The following is a 19,366-nucleotide window of genomic DNA, read 5'->3' on the forward strand; positions in this document are numbered from 1 at the left end:
TCCTTAATTGGGGATCTTTGGCAGAGCCTGCGACAATCTCACTGCCACTTGCCAACCACCCACCACGCCACTGGCCGGCAGAGACAGGGCTTGTGCCGTGTGGCCAACGGCCATGCCAGGGGACCCCCGGGGTGCGGGGAGGTGGGTGCTCAGCACTGGCACAGCAGCAGGGTGCAGGCAGCCATCTGGTGAAAATCTGCATCCCCGGTTATGCAATGCCGTGATTTATTCATGCCTGAACTGGGCACTGGCCTAGAAATGAGGGCGATGCCGGGGAGGGGCAGGGCTGGGAAGGTGCTGGAGGGCTGAGCCCCAGGGCAGGGCTGAGCCCCGGGGGGGGGCAGTGGGAGTAGCGGGGTGGGGGGGGGCGCTGCGGGGGGGACCCAGGGGACCGTGCATGGGTGCCCACCCCACAGCCAGTGGTGCCAGATGGGGCACAGGGCATTGCCATCCCAGCCAGGGCCAGGAGCTGCTGGCGAAGGCTCCGGGTGGCCCAAGCGGAGGCTGCAAAGTGGCGGAGGACGGAAGCGGCGCTCAGGAAACGGCCGTTAGAAAAAGCAGCAACATTGAAAACAAGCCCCGTGCCCAGCCTGCCCTGGCAAAACGGGGCCGAGCACTCCCCCATCCTCGCTGCTCGCTGGCCGGCTGAGGGGCACTCAGCGAGAGGGCAGCACAGGCTGGCACAGCCGGACAAGCAGGGAGGGGAAAGGAGCCGAGCAGGACCCAGCTCTGCTCTGCCCCAGCCAGCAGCACCCTGGGGCTGGAGCGGCCACTCGCACCCCAAAACACCCATGCCAAGCGCCGAAGCACGGGCAGGGCACGGGGCAGTCGGGGGCTGCTGGCAGCTGTGGCTGCCTTGGGACTGCATTGCCCCTGGAAGGGGCAGCCAGGAGCCCACGCCAGGACAAATGCCCCAGGAAGCAGGCGAGCACCTCTGCAGCTTCCTGGGGTAACAAAGGGTCCCCATGCAGCTCTGCGTGGCGGCAGCGTCTCCCCAGGCACTTCTCCCCGGGAGGAAGGGGGCGCTGGGGCGGAGGGAAGCCCACCGCCCTCCCACCACTGCCCAGCTGCACGCAGGGCCAGCAGGGCGGATGGGAAACACCCCGGCATCCCGATGGGCAAACATCTGCGGGCCCCCCCCCCCCAGGCCCAGCCTCCCTGGGGGAACGGGCAGCAGAGGAGTGGTCCACGCTCCCCGCCGAGAGGAAACAGATGCCGCCGGTCCGGCCCAGGCATTTCCCGTCACTGTCACGGGATGCTGAGAGATTTGCAGGTAGCTGGGGCTGGGGGATCACATCCTGCCCTGGCCGTGCCTCCCCACACCATGCTGGATGTTTTTAGAAGGGGAAGTGAGGGGCAGAGGGGGGAGCTGGGCACTGTCACAGCAAGCGCCCACGTGCCTGGGTGACAGCTCCCCCCTCTACTTATCCCTCCCTGACCGGCAGGGACAGAGGGTCCTCAGCCTGGCCCTGCAGCCTCAAGATCTCCAGCTGCCTGTGAGAGAAGGCTCCTGTCCCCCAGCTCAGCCCTGACCCACAGGTCCCACACATCCCACCTCGGGGAAGGTCTCGGGATGCAGGAATATGGGGTAGGAAGGGCTCATGCTGTGAGGGAGAGTGGCTTGTGCCCTGGCACCGACACGCACAGGGAGGGACAAATGCACCAGCAAAGAAAAAGGAGTCATGGATGGTGGTGGGACGAAGGTGCTCCCTTCCTGACAGGGACAGGGACTGAACAGAAGCAGCTGTAGAAACCAATGCAGATTTACTGCTAAAAGACAACCACCGAACAGCTGAAGGCTGCCGACTGCCCCGGCGGGGCTCACGGTGGCGGCACTGGGACCAGGCTGCGAAAAACAAGGGTGGAAGGAGGGAAGGAAGAGCCCAGCCCCAGCCCCACACACAGGAGTGTCTGCTCCCCTGGCCCGCGGGTCCCACGGGTGCCCCGGAGCACCCCCAGCCCTGCACGGCAGGGTGGTCATTTGGTGGCCAGCAGCTGCTTTCGCTGTTGCTCCAGGAGCGCTTCCAGGCGGTTGGCTCTCTGCACGGCTGCCTGTAACACAGCACACGGGGGGGGGGGGAACGCTCGCTGTGCCCCCGCGCAGAGCCGCAGGCCAAGGGGCGGGGGGAGCCAGGGCCGGCTGCCCCCTCACTCACCTCGTACTGCTTCCGAAGGCTGCTCACGCTCTCCTCCTTCCTCACGACCGCCGTCTTCACCCTGAGCAGACAGGCACAGAGAGGCTAAGAACCCCAGCCCCAAGCACTGGGCTGGCCTCGCTGCCTCAGGGGGGCAATGTCAGCCCCTCTCCCTGCAGCCTGCACGCTGCAGCAGGCGAGAGAGCAGCAGCCCTGGCCTCAGGATACCATTACACACTAGAAGTGCCTTTATTCCCTTAGTGAGCATTACGAAGTTTGGATCAAGTCATCTATACGAAGAAGGGGGCATTAGCTTCATAAGACTTAGTTAACAGGACCACAGGGAGGGGATTTTAAGTTTATTCCCATTTCCCAAGCCCACGGTTGCTGCCTCGTGGCTGGACTCTTCCCCACAGCTTTCAGAGCATCAGACTTTCTGCACTTCAACCTTTGCCAGGCTGCATGTAAAGGATGGAAGTGGAAAGGGGATCCTTGTTATCTTATACTCGGGGTATGACCCTGGCGCTCAGACTGAGTGGGAATCACTCAGCAGAATCTGGGAAAGCCAGCGAGCTCTGTGTGCTCACACAACAGTGGTGAGCAGCTCTGTACAGACACCAACCAGAGGGACCACACCGGAGCTGCCCCCACGAAGCAGAAAAAGCTCCCCCAGGAGACAATGCGCTTCCCCCTTCCGATTCTCCTTTCACTTGCAAAATGCCTCCCCTGAGAGCAGACTCGAGGGAGGGGGGAAGCCTTAAGTAGCTGCCTGATGCTGAGCCCAGCTCCCAGCACCACGCTGAACGCTGGGCGCTGTGGCACAGCCCCACAGTGCCAGAGACCTGCTTGAAAGCACAGCCCCTTGCCCCCTGCAGCCGACAGCCTGGGGCCCTGGTGGTTTTGTGGATGTCTCAGCTGCCCTCAAGCTTCACAGCTGCAGCAGCTGGCCGAGCCCTGACCCAGCAGAGGGCTGCTTCCTCCCCTGCACTCGGGGAGGGGAGGAATCAGCTGCCTGGCCCCTCTGGAGCAGCAAATCTGCAGAGCAAGATGCGTGGCTGCCGTCACAGGTATCATGCCCTACCCACGGCAGAGCCCTCCAGGAGCTGACAGCGAGACAGAGCGAGCTGCACACCACGGGCCTCTTCTGGCAGGAGCCCTCACACTGCTCCAGCTGCCCACCCCAGCACTCATGGCCTCCAGGCATGCAAGAGAGCAGCCCTGGGGACAGGATGACACAGAGCAGGCCAGAAGTCACAAGGGCCAGAGGATTCACAGTGGCTGAGCAGCCACCCAGCTCAGGTAAGACTCTGCTGCCCGTTTTGCCCTGACAGGACTGGAAGCCCTGCCTGACGATGAAACACTGTGGACATACTTCCGCCACGCACCCCAGGCCAGCTCTGCCCCCGCGGCGCGAGTGATGAGCCCAGCCCAGGGCAGTGAAGCCCAGGCAGCCCTCACCTCCTGTGAATGTCCTCCAGCTCCTTGTCCTTCTCCCGCACTACCCTGTCCAGCTCCAGGCGCTGCCGGGCTCTCATCTCCGCCATCTCTGCCTTCAGCCGCTTGTTCTCCTCCTCTGTCCCCACCAGCCGGTCCACAAATTCCTGCCGGATCACTTCTGCTAGGCTGCTCCGCTCCTGGGCCAGCTGGTCCCTCACCTGCAGCAGGGCAGAGAGGTGACATCGAGGCACTGACAGGCACAGGGCAATGTAGGGGAATGGAGCCAGGCAGGGTGCAGAGCAAGGAGAGGAGCCAGAGCTCCAGGCTCTGCTCCCCACCCACCTTCTGGATCTCCTCCACCTCCTGCTCCTTGTGCTTCAGCAGGCCCTGCAGACGGATGCTCTCCCCTTCCAGCTCTGCCAGCCGCCCCTTCAGCTCACTGCAGCGTTCCTGCAGCTTCCGCTCAGACCTCTCCAGCTCCTGGAGCTCTACCTCGTACTTGTCTCGGATCCTCTTAATCCTAACGGGAGGGAAGGACGGGCAGCCTGGCTCAGCCCAGCAATGCAGGGACCGTCCCCAGCCACCTTCACACTGCAGGAGGGACAACAACACAGCAGCAAGGGGGGGATCTGCCCCACGTGAGATGCAGGGCTCTTTCCTCAAGTGAGAGGGAAACTTTGCCCCTGTGAGCTGCTCCTTTATGCACTGATGCTGCTCACACCCACAAGCTGCAGCATCCAGACTCGCTGGAGATACACGCAAGGCTCAGGGGACAGGGGAAGGGGTCCACCTCCCCCCCCCCAAGGAGCTGGGACTCACAGGGTCCCTCCTCCCTCTACCCCCAACCTGTTCTCAGCTGCCCTCTCGCACTCCTCCTTGGCTGAGGACATGTCAGCCTCCAGGCGCTGGATCACCAGCTCGATCTCTTTGTCTCTCTCCTTCCTCACCTCCTCCCGCAGCTCCCGTTCCCGGGAGAGCAGCCAGGCTTCCTGGGGAGAGAGAGGGCAAACATTGCCTCAATCCCTCTGGGAGCCCAAAGGTGGCACCTTTGGAGAAGGGCAGCCCTTGCTGTTACCTCCTTCTTTATGTAGTTGGCCTCCCAGGCCTGCTTCTCGATCTCCAGCTGGTCCTTCAGCACCTTCACTTCTGCCTGCGAAGAGACAAGAACACAACTGCTCAGCTCCAGCAGCTGTGGTACCCCACACCGCTGGGAGCAGCCTCCTGGCACCGTCCCGGTGTGGGTACAGGGCTCAGTGGTGCCAGCACACACCACCACAGGCACACACTGGGGACTGGACCGAGAGCCCAAGAACAGCAATCCAGGGCCCAGAGGTGAGAGGAAAAACTAGACCTGATGCCGCCTCTCCTGCTCCTCCTTCTCCTTGGCGTACTCCTCCTTCAGTGCCCTGGTGATGGCCTTGCTGCTTGCCTCCAGCTGCTGCCGCAGCTCCTCCGCCTCTGCTCTCTGCCTGCCCGCATACACATCCCAACTCCCAACATCCACACCAGCCCACCCTCGCCACCCCCACCGAGCAACAGCTCTCTTCCCACCGGAGCCTGGCCTGGGGACACCGTCCCCAGCATCCCAAGCTCAGGGCTGCCCCCAGCCCTTGGCTGCCGCACAGGCCCTGCTGCCAGCCCTCTCACCTGGCTGCTTGCTGACTGAGCCGCTCCTTCTCCTCGGCCACCTCCGCATAGAGCCGGTGCCGCTGCTGCTGCAGCGCCTGCTCCTCCTGCTCCAGCTGCTGCTCACACCTGCGGGGCAGAGCAGCCTCAAGGAAGTGCCTGGCTTCAGGCGTTCATCCGCCTCTTCACCCTGCCCCATCCCATCCCGTCCATGGCCACCCAGGGGCTGGTCTGATGCTGGAGGATGCCCTGGGTTCACTGGCATCTCCCACTTCAGGCTGGTGGAGAGAAGGGGGCTGCTCCCCATGGATATCAATTGCTGCAAATATCGGGAACCCTCCGGCACGCAGTTGCTGAACACCAAGCCCTGTGCTGTAAGCCCCCAACCATGTTGAGCTCTCCACTGCAATGACATACCGCTGCCGGGCCCGCTCCCTCTCCCGCTGGCTCTGCTCCTCCTTCTCCCGCTCCAGCAGGCCCCGCAGCTCCTCTGCCTGCTGGCTGTAGCGCTGGGCAGCCCGCTCATCCAACTGCAACAGCTCGGCCTCGTGCAGCATCTTCAGCTTTCTGATGTCCTGCCTGTGCTTGGCGATGAGCTTCTGGATCTCTGGCTCCAGCCCTGGGGCAGCAGGAAGGACACTTACTGCTCAGCCTCGGGGCTGTCTGGACCCCAGCACCAGCGCCCTTAGCCTTGGCCAGCTACTAAAGGAGGCTGTGCACACCTCAACTCAGCGAAGAGGGGCTGATAAGAAACAGGGGGTGAGCACACACAGGTTTTCTTGCCCTCTAGTATCTGTCTCTGCCCAACACAGGGAGGAGAGACTGCCCACACTGAGGAGCTCTTTCCTGAGCTGCCAACAGCTTCTGCAGATGCAGCCCCTCTCCTGGACCAGCACAGACGTGACCCCTGCACCAGCCTGACCCCAGCCACCACTGCAGGCACGTGCCCATACCTTTCACGGTGATTTCTTTGATCTTTTTGGTTTTCTCATCAATCCACTTCTCCTGCCTGATTTTCTCAGCTGCACTCATCAATTCCTTCAGTTTCTTAATCTCCTGTTTGGAAACAAATGGGAAAACTTCAGAGGAAAGCCAGGGGAGAAAAGCCCTGTTAGCCTGGGAGCCCCACTGTTAGAAGGAAGTTGCAGACAAGAGTGGATGCCCCAAGCTGCGCACAGATGACTTGCACAGCCCCAGCCAGGCAGGTTTTCCCAGTCTGGAGAAGCAGCCATATGCTTTCCCAGTGTCTTCTCCCCTCTCTCATGGGATGGGGCTGCTGCTGCCCCACAGACCTTCAGCATGGGACAAAGGAGCAAAATCCTTGGAAAAGCACTCACTGGCTGAGAAACAAGAGCCCCTACAAAAAGGGGAGGGGAATCTGGGGCTGCTGATGGTCCTTGCATGCAGGGTAGCCCGGCTGTCAGATGTGGGGTCGTCTGTGAAGGAGATCTTCTCCAGCCTTCCCTCTCCCTGGCATGGAAGGCCCCAAGGACAGCCGGCCAGTCACGCCTCCCAACACCACAGTACCATCGCAGACCAAACTCCTGCAGCACCCCAAGACTTCAAAGACTCAAAGGCTGCACAGCCCAGGCACAGCCACTGCTCTCGCTTCCTTCTCTGCCTGCATTTACCTCCTTGGCCCTCCTTTCCAGCAAAAAAGATGGAGAAACACCCAGGCCCTGCTGCCCATGGTGCTTTTCCCCAGCACTCCCGTGGGCAAAAGCTGGTTGAAACAGTTGACCATGTGCTTCTGTGCTTCAGTTTCTGGTGAGAAAGACACCAGCCGATGGAGGGCCCAGCCTGGCCAGAAACGGCTCTGTTTCAGCATGGGCAGGTGACATCTGTGTGCAGGACATGGGACATGTCAGAGCTCTGGAGGACAAGTGTGAGGCCAGACATCCACGAGCTCATTACCCTGCTACTGTGTGGAGTGGAGTGGGAAAGAGCAGGGGGCCACCTGCACAACCCAGGACTCACTCTTAGGGAAAAAAAGGGCAGGAAGATCGGCACGGGAAGACAGGGACAGCCTGAAGGCAGCAGCTTAGCATGTGGCCCGTGGCATCAGGGTGAAGGGGCTCCTTCATGGAGCTGACCTTGCTGCTGAGCGGGGAGTTCCCAGCCCAGTGCTGCTGCCTGCAGGCGCCTGTGGAGCCGGAGCAGGTCAGGGTGTGAAAGCAGAAAGGCAAGGCATGAAAAAAAGCAAAGACCACATTTACCTCGCAAAAGGGGCCCAAAGTGCGCCAGACCTGAGGAGAAATAAAGGAGGGGATGGAGAGAGAAGGGGAATCACAGAGTCACAGGGGAGAGGGGAGATGGGGAGTGGAGAGAGGGAAAACCAAACAGCCGTGTGTACATGACAGCCACGGGCAGGGCAGGCAGGGGTCCCACCGGAGCGAGGGGAGGCACAGCCAAAACGGGCAGTTACACAGATGCAACAAGGGCCCAGCAGCACCACCGGCAACTGCAGCTCCAGGACTGGGGCAGCGCCAGCCATGCCACATGGTCAGGAGCCTGCTCCGGTGGCTGGGGCACCCCCACAGAAACAAACACCCCCCATCGTGCAGAGGGAGTACAGAGCCCTAACAGCAGAGCCGGGAATGGGGATAATGAAGGAGCCATAGAGCAGAGATGGGCTCCTGGGCCATTCCCACCACTGCTGCCCTGCTGCAAGCAGGGAGCAAGAGGTAACGAGGCACCTCCTCTACCCTGCGCAGGCTGCAGCAGCAACACCAGCCCCGTCCCTGCACAGGAGGGGACCCCTCCAGGCACCAAGCGCAGCAGTGCTGCACTGGCTTCTTCCTCTTGGCTGGGCTCAGAGCTCCAGCTTAAACAGCAAGGCGAAGCGAGCCAAATGAGCCTTCACTTTGTTTGCATGAGGGCATCTCTCTGAACAGGTTCAGACCGTGCAAACGGCTGCCCCACTCCACAGCCCTGGGCGTGAGCTGCTCAAGGCCAAGGGTGAGCAGGGACCAGGGCAGCAGAGCCAGGCTGAGCTGTGAGCTGGCAGCGCTGCCCCCCTGCTCTCTGTGCCATCCCAGGGAAGCTACCAGGAGCTCCCACCAGCAGGCAGCACGGAAACACCCTCTGTGTGCTTGGGTGCAGGGCAGGGCAACAGCCCAGCAAAACCCACAAAGATCTGTTGCTGTTGCTTATACACTCCATGTTCCTTTATAATCTTATTCCCATTTAGCTCTGAGAGCAGCCCTGCTCCTGCAAAGGGGGCTGGAACTCACCCAGCTCAGGGGAATATGGCCATGGGTCCAAACCCCTCTGTGGCACTGGGTCTGTGCCAGTACCTGCTTTCACCTCTGCCATAGCAAGGTCCCCCGGTCACTCCACAGCCGTGGGAAGCCCTGTCCACAGCAAGAGGTGTGGAAAGGGCCCTTCTGAGCCGAGCCCCTGGGAGCTAGCGCTGCCTCTTGGTCAGTCCCACGCACCTGGCTTTGGGCAGCAGAGGACAGCAGCCCCCTGGGGAACCAGGGCACAGCTCCACGGGTGACACAGACTTTCTGTGCACAGAGAAGGGCTCCCCAGAACAGCCGGGCCCCACCGAGGTGAGACCGTACTGCTCTGGGCAGAGGCCCCATTCAAGCAAAACCAACCAACTCTGGCCATGGCACATCTTCCCCTGGCCCCCTCCACCTTCCCTATTCCCTCACCAGCTCATGCTGCTCCTGCATCTGGGTGACCTTTTTGCCGTACTTCTGGTCCACTTGTTTCAGCTCAGCTACCACAGCCTCGCACTTCTCACTCAGCACCTTCTTATCATCAATGAGCTGGGCAGGGTGAAGAAAAGGCATCGGGCATCCAGGCAGGGTAGAGCCACCTCAGCTTCTGGCTTCAGAAGCATCAGTCTGAGTTGGAATGAGAGTTTACCTGGTCGATGAAGGCCAGATGCCTCTGGATAGCTGCCTCATACTGTTCCCTCTGCAGCCTGAGCTGGTGGCCAAGCTCCTTCTCGGTCTGTTTGACGTGTCGGTCAGTCAGTTCCCTCTGCTGAGCCTATCGGATGCAGGGAAGTAATAGCCACAAGACATTAGAGGGAGAAGTTACACCAGCCCCAGCACATACAAGAGAACTACTGAACCTGGAAGGCACTGTTGGGCCAGAACAAGGAAGGAGGAACAGAGCTAAATCAAAGTCCCTGGTACTTACACCTCCTGCCCTGCTGTCAGCAGGAATACCCAAACCCCCGTGGGGCAGAGGAAAAGAGTTCAGCCCAGGTCCTGACCAAGGGTTTCTGGCCTAGTCAGGTACCTGCCAGGGAGGGGAGTTTGAGGATGCCCTCCAGATCAGGGTGGGCAGCAAGTAGAAATCTAAGGGAAGCCCACACCAGACTGGGAAGGACTTTGCAGCTCCTTCCCATGCCAACAGCGACTGGGACTGTGGCATGCCCAGCTGCCTCTGGCCCCCCAGCTCCTTGGCACTAGCTCCAGGAGCACTGCAGTACTTTGCTGGGGACACAGACGGGAGCCCTGTTCAGAGCACTGATCCTGTGCTTCGAAGCCACTGCCCCAAGAAACATCTGCTGAAGGCTTCTGGCCTTCACTCCCCCGCAAGCAAGCACATCTGGCTCCCGCACCAGGGCGGTCTGAAGCAGCCCGATGGCTTGCTGCTTCTCCTTCACTTCCAGCTTCAGCCTCACGATGGAGCTCGTGACCTCCGTGGCAACAGCCGACGCCTGCTCCCAGTGAGCCAGCTCCTCTTCCAGGAGACCCTGCCACGGTGAAAAAAATAAAGAAAAGGTGGTAGGGACCACAGGGAACCAGGACAAGGAGAAAGGAGACCCTTCCCAGCAGGGTCTTGCACCACCTCTCCAATACAGATGGGCTCTTGCTTCAGCGCTCACCTCCCGCTGTGTGGCTGAGGCGGCCGACCTGGGTCTCTCCTGTTCCGACTTCTCCATCTCATCCAGGAAACTGATGATGCTTTGGAGCTTGGCCTCTGAGAGCAGGGCCCCATCCTCAGGGACCCCCGGGGAGTGGTTCAGCTTCCCAAACTTCTCCAAGTTATCAGTAGTCAGGGAATTGGAGCTGGGCTCCTGCTGGGCAGACAGAGCTGTGAATGAGCACCTAGGGAAAGCTTGGGAGAAACGGTGCTGGCTCTTCTCCATCACTGGAATCCAGTCCTCCCACTACAACCCAGCCTTATCCTCTGCTAACCCCACTCCCACCACCGCCCTTGCATGGTTTTGCTCCTCCTTGCAGAGGCCTGAACACCTCCAGCACCTTTGAACCCCTCCAAACACCTTCTCTGGCCGTGAAGCAGCTGTGTTTCTCACCCGCCAGCACCCAGCAAGCGCTGGGAGAAGGCAGCCCCCAGAGGAGCCTACTCTCAGCAGGCAGCTGTTGCTGTCTGAGGCTGGATGCAACCAGCCTCGGCCCTCTGCCTACCCCATCTATCCAGGCATATCTGTCCTTCTGGAGGAGCTTTGGTGGGGGCAGTAGCTCTGGTTCTTCCTCCAACAGCCTGAGTGTGTCCAGCAGCTCATTGAGAGTGACCTTGGACTGAGCCCTGCTGACAGCCATCACCACTGACTCCAGATCCTCACCACCCATTTCTCTGGAGCTCACATCCTAGGGCAGACAATGACACACCGTGCAGTAAAAGAGTTTGCCAGATCTCCCCAGTAGTCAATGAAGGCTCCAAATCTGCCCTGGCAGAAGAGCGGGTGCCAGGAGCCCCATGAGGCGAAGCCAGACGCACCTGCAGCTTGTCCTCTACGCCAGGGTCCCGCAAGGGCACAGAGCCAAGGTCTGCGAGGTCGCTTTCTTCTGGTTCTGCAGGCACGGAATGGAAGTTGGCCTCTGCAGGAACCAGACGGTTCTCAGGCACTTGCAACAACCCGCCCCTTCGAAGCAGCTCCCCAGAGCGAGAACCGCTCCTCTGTCCTCCTCCTTCCCCCTCATGTCACACACTGCTCCAAAAGCATCAGAAATCTGTAAAGGGGCTCACCAGCATTATTGGCTTTGGTGACACTGCTGGCTGGACTGATGCTTCTTGCAGAAGCAGGTTTGGCAGGCTTCTTCTTTGCTACCCTTCTGCTCCCCTTCACCAGCACAAGCTCTTCTGCCAAGCGCTTTGTGTCTGAAGCCTTTTGGGCCCTTTTCTGGTGCAGTTCCTGCAGGGACGGACAAGCCATCGGTGTTCAGCCCAGCACAGGGTGTGCTTTGACACAGCTGCACTGCCTGAAGTGCTAGCAAGGGCCTGGGAGACAGCAACAATTCACACGCTTGCTGCTGAAGGGTTAATAATGACAACTCCAGAGAAAGGGAACACACAGGACCAACAGCTCTACTCTTTGCCGCTCTGAGCGGAGGGGAGGTGGTGGCCAGGGTCTTGGCAGCTTCATATGTTAGCAAGGACTGTTCACATGCCCCTGTGCAGTGTCCTTCGCTGCTCTGTGAAGGGCCTCCGAATCCCAGGGGCCAAGCACCACACAGTGCAGTGATGCCACAGTGCCCAGAAGGCTGCCTGAGCCATGTTTTGGGAAGTGACTTAAAGCACAAGCACATGTTTGCGAGGCTGTTGCAGCATTTTGCCATCCTCCAGCTGCTCACTGCCGTGTCTCCCCCAACGCTCCTGATGAAACATTTAGGGCAAAGAGAAACTGGGGTTTTAAAAAAACAAATAAATCTTCAGCTGTACTGCAAGCCAGCACGCAATTTCCCACAGTCTGCGCCAGACCCGACCTGTGCCCCAGGAGCACCAGCCCCTTCCCTGCTGCAAACAGGGTTGCAAGAACAGGGTGAAGATGGTGAGGTGCTTCCTGGCAACAGGCACAGAGTGGCACTCAGCCCACCCTGGAGGGACCCTACTCCTGAGGAGGGTCCCTTTCCCAGGACATTCTTGTCCTCGGCCACTCCAAGGAGCTGCTGTTAGTCTTCTTGTACCCACATGGCCACCCTTTTCCTGATTGAGAGCAGCACTGTCTTCGCAATCTCCGAATGAGCTGCCAAGGCTTGGCAGGAGCACAATGGGAAACCACTCTGTGGCACCTCCATCATCTCCATAGGGAGCGCTCCATTTCCAAGGCTGGCTCTAATTCTGCTTCGTGCAAAGCCCCTAGAGATGCAGAGGAGAGGCCCTCTTGCTGCCTCATGAGAAGATGCCAACAAACTGGTCTCATGCAGGCCACAACGCCCTTGCCTTGTCCCTACCTGGATGGCAGCACGGCGGGCCAGACGCGCCTTCTCCTCTCGGATCTTCCAGCGTTCCTCATCCTTCCTCTCCTGCAGATCCAGGATATTCCCTTCCTCCATCTGCTGCTGTCTTTCCTTCCAGAGAGGAGGGTCAAAAACGTTACTGAGAGCTCTCCAGCACCCACCACCCACAGCAGAGAAGTGGGAAAGGGCACACGGCACCTGAGGTCACCCCACATCCAGGCTTGCCATCCCCCCAGTCCTCCCCTGCATGCAGGTAAAGGGCCCTCAGAAAACCTCCACTTTACAGCAGCTTATTTTCTTTAGATACTAAATGCAATTATTAGTCATCTGGGTCTGAAACCACCAAGGAGACAAGGCTTAAAAATAGACTCTCACATGCAAGAGCTACAGTACTCTTTGTTATTGGGATAAATAATTAAACACAAAGAAACACAAATAGCTGCAGATGAATCGTCACCCTCAAATGAGCCAACTTTTTATTGATTTGCTACGATGAGCCCAGACAGGGTATCCCTCCTCTGGCCACCAGCGTGTCCGAGACAGTAAGAATTCAGCAAGATTTGTGCCGCTACTGCCAAGTGCCTGCCTGCTCCCAGCTGAAGGGAGCTGGAAGATGGGCGCCGTGCAGGGCTGAGCCCAGAGGCTCCCGGCCTGAACTCCCCCTGGAAGCAAACCCGGGGTTTCCCCCTGCACAGCCAACACATCTCTGTGGGGGCAGGACCCTCCCCAGCTCTCTGGACCGCAAGGGGCTGGCTAGATGCAGACCCAAAGCCCCCTTGTCTCTGACAGTTCAGGTCTCGGTTGGAGGGTCTGGCGACTAAAGGAACTCAAATCCTCCCCACCAGCGAGGCAAGCGGAACGTGGGTGTCAGAAGGGTCTGTGCTACAAGGCAGCAGATAGAACTGACCTCCCTTTTGGCAGCCAGCAAGCGCCCCAGAGCTGCTGCTGCCGCCCTGTGCCGTTGTGAATGGCGTCGGTACCAGCGCTGGATGGTCACAGCGGCCAGGTTCACCTGCTGGATGAACCTGTGGGGAGAGGGAGGGTCAGCAGAGCCCTGGGTTCTTCCTCAGCCACCGGCCTGGCAGCACCAACCCATTCTGCTGCAGCAGAGCGCGGGCTGTTTGCCCATGGCACCGGGACTACTGTCCCCTCGCACCCCGACTCAACAAGGCCCTTTCCCAGACAGACTTTGGGGGCAGGAGAAACTGGCAGCTTTGATGAGGACAACTCAAAGCACAGAGCCAAGTCACAGGCAGGGTAGACCAGCCGCTGCGGGTGTGCTAAGAGGGGCCCTTCCCAAATCTGAAGCCCCACAGGACAAGAACAAACCGGTACCCGCTTCCCTGGAGCTCGCCCTTCTGCACGGCACCATCCTCCTGCCCCTTCCCGCCAGCCATCATGCACTGGCTCTGCCTCACCTCTCTGCCTCCTCCTCGGTCACCTCCTTCCTCTGGGGCAGGCTGCTGTTGTTGTTGTGGGTCATGATGTTGTTGCTGGAGAAATTCTTCTGAGACTTCGCAAAGCTGCTGCTTTCACCATCCTCATTTGAGGTCGCTTTGACAACATTGCTAAGGCAGAAGATGAAGCTACTTGGTACCATCCTGCCCCGTCCTGTGGCACATCTGGCACACGAACACGGGGTCAGCATAGCCTCCGAGACAGGACCTCGCCACACTTACTTGAGGGAGCTGGGTGCCTGGTTGGAGCTTTTGGGTGCAGGGCCCTTCTCCGTGGTGGAGTAGTTGTTGTGCACCATGGTGGTGACACAGTTGCCCATCGCACCCTTGTTGCTCCTTTTGGGGAGAGAAGACGAGGCATTAGGACTTGCTGGATCCAAAGGGGACAGCACTCACCGACAACAGACACTCCCTGCATTGTAACCCTCAACCCAACTGTGACCACCTGGAGCATCTCCCAAGGCAAGGAGCAGGTGAGGCCTCACAAGCGACTCACCTGCTCTCTAGAGCTCGCTCCTCGGTAGCTGTTACCTGACACACAGGCAGCCACAGCCCGAGCAGACCCAACAGCCCAGCGTCCGGGCTGTTCTACACGCAGCCTTGGCTTAAAGCCTCTCCTGGCCCTGAAGGGTCCACGTTTTACTCATTCCCTTTCCTAGAGCGAGAGCAGCCTCTCCCATGCATCCATCAAGCTCCTGCACAGCTTCCAAACATGCCCCGGCCACCCAGCCCAGCGCACCATCCTCAGCCAGCCCCACGCTCGCTGTGCCCTGGCAGGGGCAGTGCCCCAGCACCCCCTCCTCTGTCCAGCTGTTTTCTCAGTGTAGTTCCTCTCCAAGGCCAGACTGCCTCTGGTTCAGCGCCGTCTCTCCTACCTGTTGTTGGCAGTGAAGTTGGCTGCCAGGAGCACGGTGGCTTCTTTCCTCCTCATGCCTGCTGGTGGCTCACCGCTGCAGAAGCCCGGGAACGCTCGCGGCTGATCGTCCTGCCACGGAGTCACCAGGAGTAAGTGCAGGCAAGCACCAAACCCACATTCTCGGACATCACCCTCCTCCTTCACCAGCCAGCTTCTGCCCCTCCCAGAAACCTCTGTTCCACAGCACGGCAGCCTCGAGGCTTTGCCCGCGCCCCCGCCAGAAGTGCGGAGGGGATGGGCCGAAAGCCCTGGGCCATAACATGGCCAACGCAGGCTAGAGGACAAGCCGAGCACATTGGCCATTCGAACTGTGCCAGCTCTGACCACAGGCTGAGGAAGGGCCAGCCTGGCCGTCAAGGATGTACCACCCCATCCCCAGGCCCAGGGAAACGCTCCCACTCCTCCACCAAACCCGGCCAACTTCTCAGGCAAGCAGAGCTGGCAGCCCACCCACCCCAGGAAGCCGCTGTCCTCACCAAGATGTTCCATGTGGTTTTCTTTTCTGGGGAGGTTTTGCTCAGACTCGCCAATTTCTTTCTTCCCCCCGAACCACTCTCAAAGAAGCTCAGGAAGTCTCCCGTCTGGTCTGAGCTTCAGCCCAAACCCAGGGAAGGCAGAGAGGAGGAGAGAACACATGTTCTGGAGTTAGCATTGCATGCAGGCACACAGCAACAGGACAGTGATAGCAGGGTTCTCATCCTGCACAGGCTGCTTCAGCGAGAAGCACGCTGTCCTCGTTGCAGCTGGGATAGAGTTAATTTTCTTCCTAGTAGCTGGTGCAGTGCCGTGTTCTGGATTTAGTATGAGAATAACTTTGGTAACAGGCCGGTGTTTTAGTTGTTGCTAAGTAATGCTTACCCCAAGTCAAGGACTTCTCAGTTTCCCATGCTCTGCCAGTGAGGAGGGGCACAAGAAGCTGGGGGGGAGCAGAGCCAGGACAGCCGACCCGCACCAGCCACAGGGATATCCCACACCATAGGGCTCAGTATATAAACTGGGGGAATTGGCTGGGGGCTGCTGATCGCTGCTCAGGAACTGGCTGGGCATTGCTCAGCAGGGGGTGAGTAACTGTTGTGCATCACTTGGGGTTTTTTCCCTTTGGGTTTTATTCCTCTCTCTCCTCTTGATTACAATTATTATTGTTATTATTTCAATTATTAAACTGTTCTTATCTCAACCCATGGGTTTTACCTTTTCCTGATACTCCTCCCCATCCCACTGTGGGCAGCCTGGGGGAGCGAGTGAGCGGCTGCATGGTACTTAGTTGCTGGCTGGGGTTAAACCATGACACACTCTGATCGCAGCAGGGCACTAACACCACACACAGCATAGAGCTGAGGCACACCTAGCACCTGCCACCGTGGCATGGGGGAGGAAAGGGATGGAGGATCATTACACAGCCATGAAATCTATGAATGATATCTTTTTACACAGAGCTTTAGATTTCAGCATGATGTGTGGCAATAGAATATATTAAAGGGATGGGCACAGGGCAGCAAGAGAACAGAAGATCACGATTCAGACAGCCCTAGGAGGACACTGGAGACAGAAGGAGAACTTTTGTCTCCTAACACAACCCAGCTACAGTCCAGAGGGTCCATGAAGAGATGTGGTAATGGAACAGTTTTGTCCCTTGGAATTAGATTTTCTTTTGTGACAGAGGCTTCCCAGCCACAGAAATACACTCTATTTCCCCAAATCCTAATCAAGTGATCTCCCCTCAAAAAAAACAACAAACCCTAACAAAACCCCAGACCTTGGCTTTTCAAGGCCAGATTATAACCCCCGATGCATATGACGGAGCTCAATGTACATTTCTGAAAGGCTCTGGCTCCCTCACAAGACAAGGCAGGTCAGAGGGATGTGCGGGTTTTCACATGCATCCATGGGACAGACACATGCTGGTGGCTGGAGCTGTACCTGCACGTGCTGTTCACCCGCTGGTTAACCTGCGTGGTGCTGTTGGACCTCCGGAGGTTGTTCATTGCCCGGGATCCCGCATCCCCCTGTGGAGGAGAGCGCTGAATTCAGCAGCCATGTTAAGGACAAGCACAGGCAGGCGGAACTGGGATGCCCAGCCTAGGCAGGCTCCCCCGTAAGTCAGGCATCCTAAAATAGCACTGCTGGTGGTGCTACCCCTCCACCCCCTGCCAGAATGTTTCTGATACCCCCGCGGCTGTGAGCCTCTCCTTGAGGCAGAGTGCAATGACACCTTGTTCCCTCTTGGGCTCCCACGCTGCTGCTGCTGAGCCAGCAGGAACGTGTCTGTGTGAGCTCCCCAGCCGAGGAGGGCCCTGCTCATTACTTGCCCTGGGAGCAAGCGCAAAGGAAGGCTGCCAAGGTAGCAGGGATTACTCAGCAAAGAGCACAGAGACTCTCTGCTACTGGTTCTTAACGGGGCCCAGTAAGTGCCCGGGGCTCATTCACTCTGCTGAAAAAACACTCACAGAAACCCACACCCAGCAAGAAGCCAAGTCCCCAGCTCTGCTGACCCTGGCAGCAACACAAGGTGCTCAGCAAGAAGCAGGCTGGGCCTGAAAGTGCCAGAGCATCCAGCAGAAGGTACCAGGAACTCGGGAGTTTCCAGAAGGAAATCAGCGCAGGGAGGTGAAGCACAACAAAGGGAACAGAGCGAAGCCTGATGCTTCCCTACTGGCTCTTCAGCAAACATTAAAGCTTTGAGAAGAGACCTAACAAGCAGCTGATTGTTGAGGACAATCGGATTTGGAGAGAGCATGCGGCACTGCAGCACCCAGAGCTGCAGCTCCAACCAGCACCTGGACCAGCCCACACCTCCCCTCCCAAAGGTTCTGCAGTTGCTCTCTATAAACACACAGCCATGCTACATGCTCCTGGGGGGAGCCAGGGCCCTCCCCAGTGCCACATCCCACCCCAGGCTGGGCTTCAAAGCTCAGCCTCCAGGATCAGCGCAGCCTGCGTTAGACAGCCAGCAGAGCAGGTGTGCACTGAGGCATCCCATAGCCTGTGCACACACGCCTCCCTGCCCCAAGCAGCAGGAGGGATGAAGGACCTCTCCTGCCCAGGACTCACCAGAGTGTTCCTCTTTGGTTTGCCATCAGTGGTGACCGAGACAGAGCGCACCATGTGCTTGGCAGGAGAGGCACTGCTGGGACGCCGCAAGACCGGCACGGGGAGGCCAGTCAAGCTTAGATCCACGCTCCCAGAACCAGCACCCTGGAAGGAGGAGCTGCTGCGGGTGCTCTTCATGCTTGAGCAGAAAGAAGGGGCTCTGGAAGCACAGTGCAGATGGAGAAGTGAAGGCACAGAGAGCGCATCCAGCCTCGTGCGGCAAGGAATCCACACCCTCTGCTCCCCTACAAACACATGCACACAGAGCCGTAAACTGTTTTCAAACAGGACAAAACACCTTCTTCTGTATTTCCACGTGCCAAATACCCTGAACACAAGGCCTAGAGAGGCTCCAGATGAACTCCTCACTGCCCCACACCAGCAGCTGTCTCCTCACTGCTTTGAACTAATGCCCCCGCCATCCCAGATCTTGCTACCCCATTTATGGGCTGGGATGCTTGCTTCAAGGCCAGCAGATGAGTTAAGACAAAGAAAAGCCCCACTCCCCACACCAGGCTCCTTCACTCCACACACTGTGGCTGCAGAGGATCACACAAACTCAGAATGGCCCCTTCTGCTAAGGCTGGATGTTCGGCTCACCCAGCGCCCTGCATCGGGCAGGGATACTGAAGAAGCAACTGGGCAGCTCCCAAGGGACCCTCTCCTCACCAAGCACTCCTAATGTCTGCCAAGAAGCGTCTGTGCCCTCTCTGCGGGCACAGGGAGAGCTGAGCCCCCTTCCCAGCTTGGGAGGCAACACGTTCCCCACATTACCCTTTTGTATTCCCCCCTGCCACAGCACTGAGCCAGGTGCTGTCACTGGTCCCAAGCAAATGCCACTGCAACATCACTTTATTGCTTTACATGCTGCTACCCGAACCACCCCTAAACCAGTCTTCCCTGGCAGGGCTGGCTTCACGCCCCGCTTGGGCCTCCAGCAGAGACCTTGGCAATGCCTCGGGCACCAAGAGCCCAGGTAAACAAAAGGCTCTCGATGGAAACCGCCAGAGTCACATGGGGAAAAGATGGCTCAGGCCCAGGACAGCATGGCCCAAGCCCCCAGCCCCCTCAGGACCCAGCCCCAGGACAGCCAGGCCCTCGAGGACAGCCAGGCCCAAGCCCCCAGCCCCCTCAGGACCCAGCCTCAAGCTCCCCAGGCTCATGCCCCCAGCACCAAGACACCCAGGCCCAGGACCCCAGCCCCCTCAGGACTGCCAGGCCCAAGCCCCAGACCCCTCAGGACCCAACCCCAAGCCCAGACCCCCAAGGCCCAGACCCCAGGCCCCAAGCCTAGGCTCAGGGCACCCGGGCCCAAGCCCAAGCCCCCCGCAGTACAAGCCACACGGGTGAGGCGCTCCAAGCAGCAAGAAGGGCCCAGAGGAGGATGACGGGGACGCGCAGCCCCCCGGGGCCTGCCGAGGGGCCTCACCCGAGGCTCCGGCCCCCACCCCGCCCCCCCGCAGAGCCCCCAGCCCCGGTTCCCCCATCAGGCCGCCCCGCGCCCGCAGCCTACCACCGCCTCGCGCCCGGCCCCGCCCC

At 59.3% G+C, this 19,366-nt stretch overlaps 1 protein-coding gene across 7 annotated transcripts; it reads right to left on the bottom strand.

The window, feature by feature from the left end:
* Positions 1-1,747: 1,747 nt before the first annotated feature.
* On the bottom strand, positions 1,748-19,363 carry CEP131 (centrosomal protein 131). Of its 7 annotated transcripts, XM_037404000.1 has the most exons (27): positions 19,341-19,363; positions 17,789-17,987; positions 16,658-16,743; positions 15,214-15,328; positions 14,697-14,806; positions 14,044-14,157; positions 13,783-13,932; positions 13,272-13,389; positions 12,359-12,475; positions 11,154-11,319; positions 10,905-11,005; positions 10,592-10,774; positions 10,048-10,242; positions 9,781-9,915; positions 9,075-9,200; positions 8,858-8,974; positions 7,415-7,444; positions 6,152-6,254; positions 5,616-5,817; positions 5,220-5,327; positions 4,924-5,041; positions 4,648-4,722; positions 4,419-4,561; positions 3,915-4,092; positions 3,594-3,790; positions 2,157-2,217; positions 1,748-2,052 (listed from the first exon to the last, which is right to left on the bottom strand). In XM_037404000.1, exons 2-27 carry the CDS (start codon positions 17,963-17,965, stop codon positions 1,978-1,980), a joined length of 3,300 nt encoding a protein of 1,099 aa, XP_037259897.1. In that variant the 5' UTR covers positions 17,966-17,987; positions 19,341-19,363; the 3' UTR covers positions 1,748-1,977. The 7 variants fall into 7 exon arrangements, with proteins under 7 accessions (XP_037259897.1, XP_037259919.1, XP_037259908.1 ...); XM_037404022.1 differs by lacking the exon at positions 19,341-19,363 and having other exon boundaries at positions 10,905-10,978; positions 17,789-18,897; XM_037404011.1 differs by lacking the exon at positions 19,341-19,363 and having other exon boundaries at positions 10,048-10,239; positions 17,789-18,897.
* Between the last annotated feature and the right edge of the window lie 3 nt (positions 19,364-19,366).

Source organism: Falco rusticolus, chromosome 1 (assembly GCF_015220075.1).
Source record: "Falco rusticolus isolate bFalRus1 chromosome 1, bFalRus1.pri, whole genome shotgun sequence".
In the NCBI taxonomy this organism is placed as follows: domain Eukaryota; kingdom Metazoa; phylum Chordata; class Aves; order Falconiformes; family Falconidae; genus Falco; species Falco rusticolus.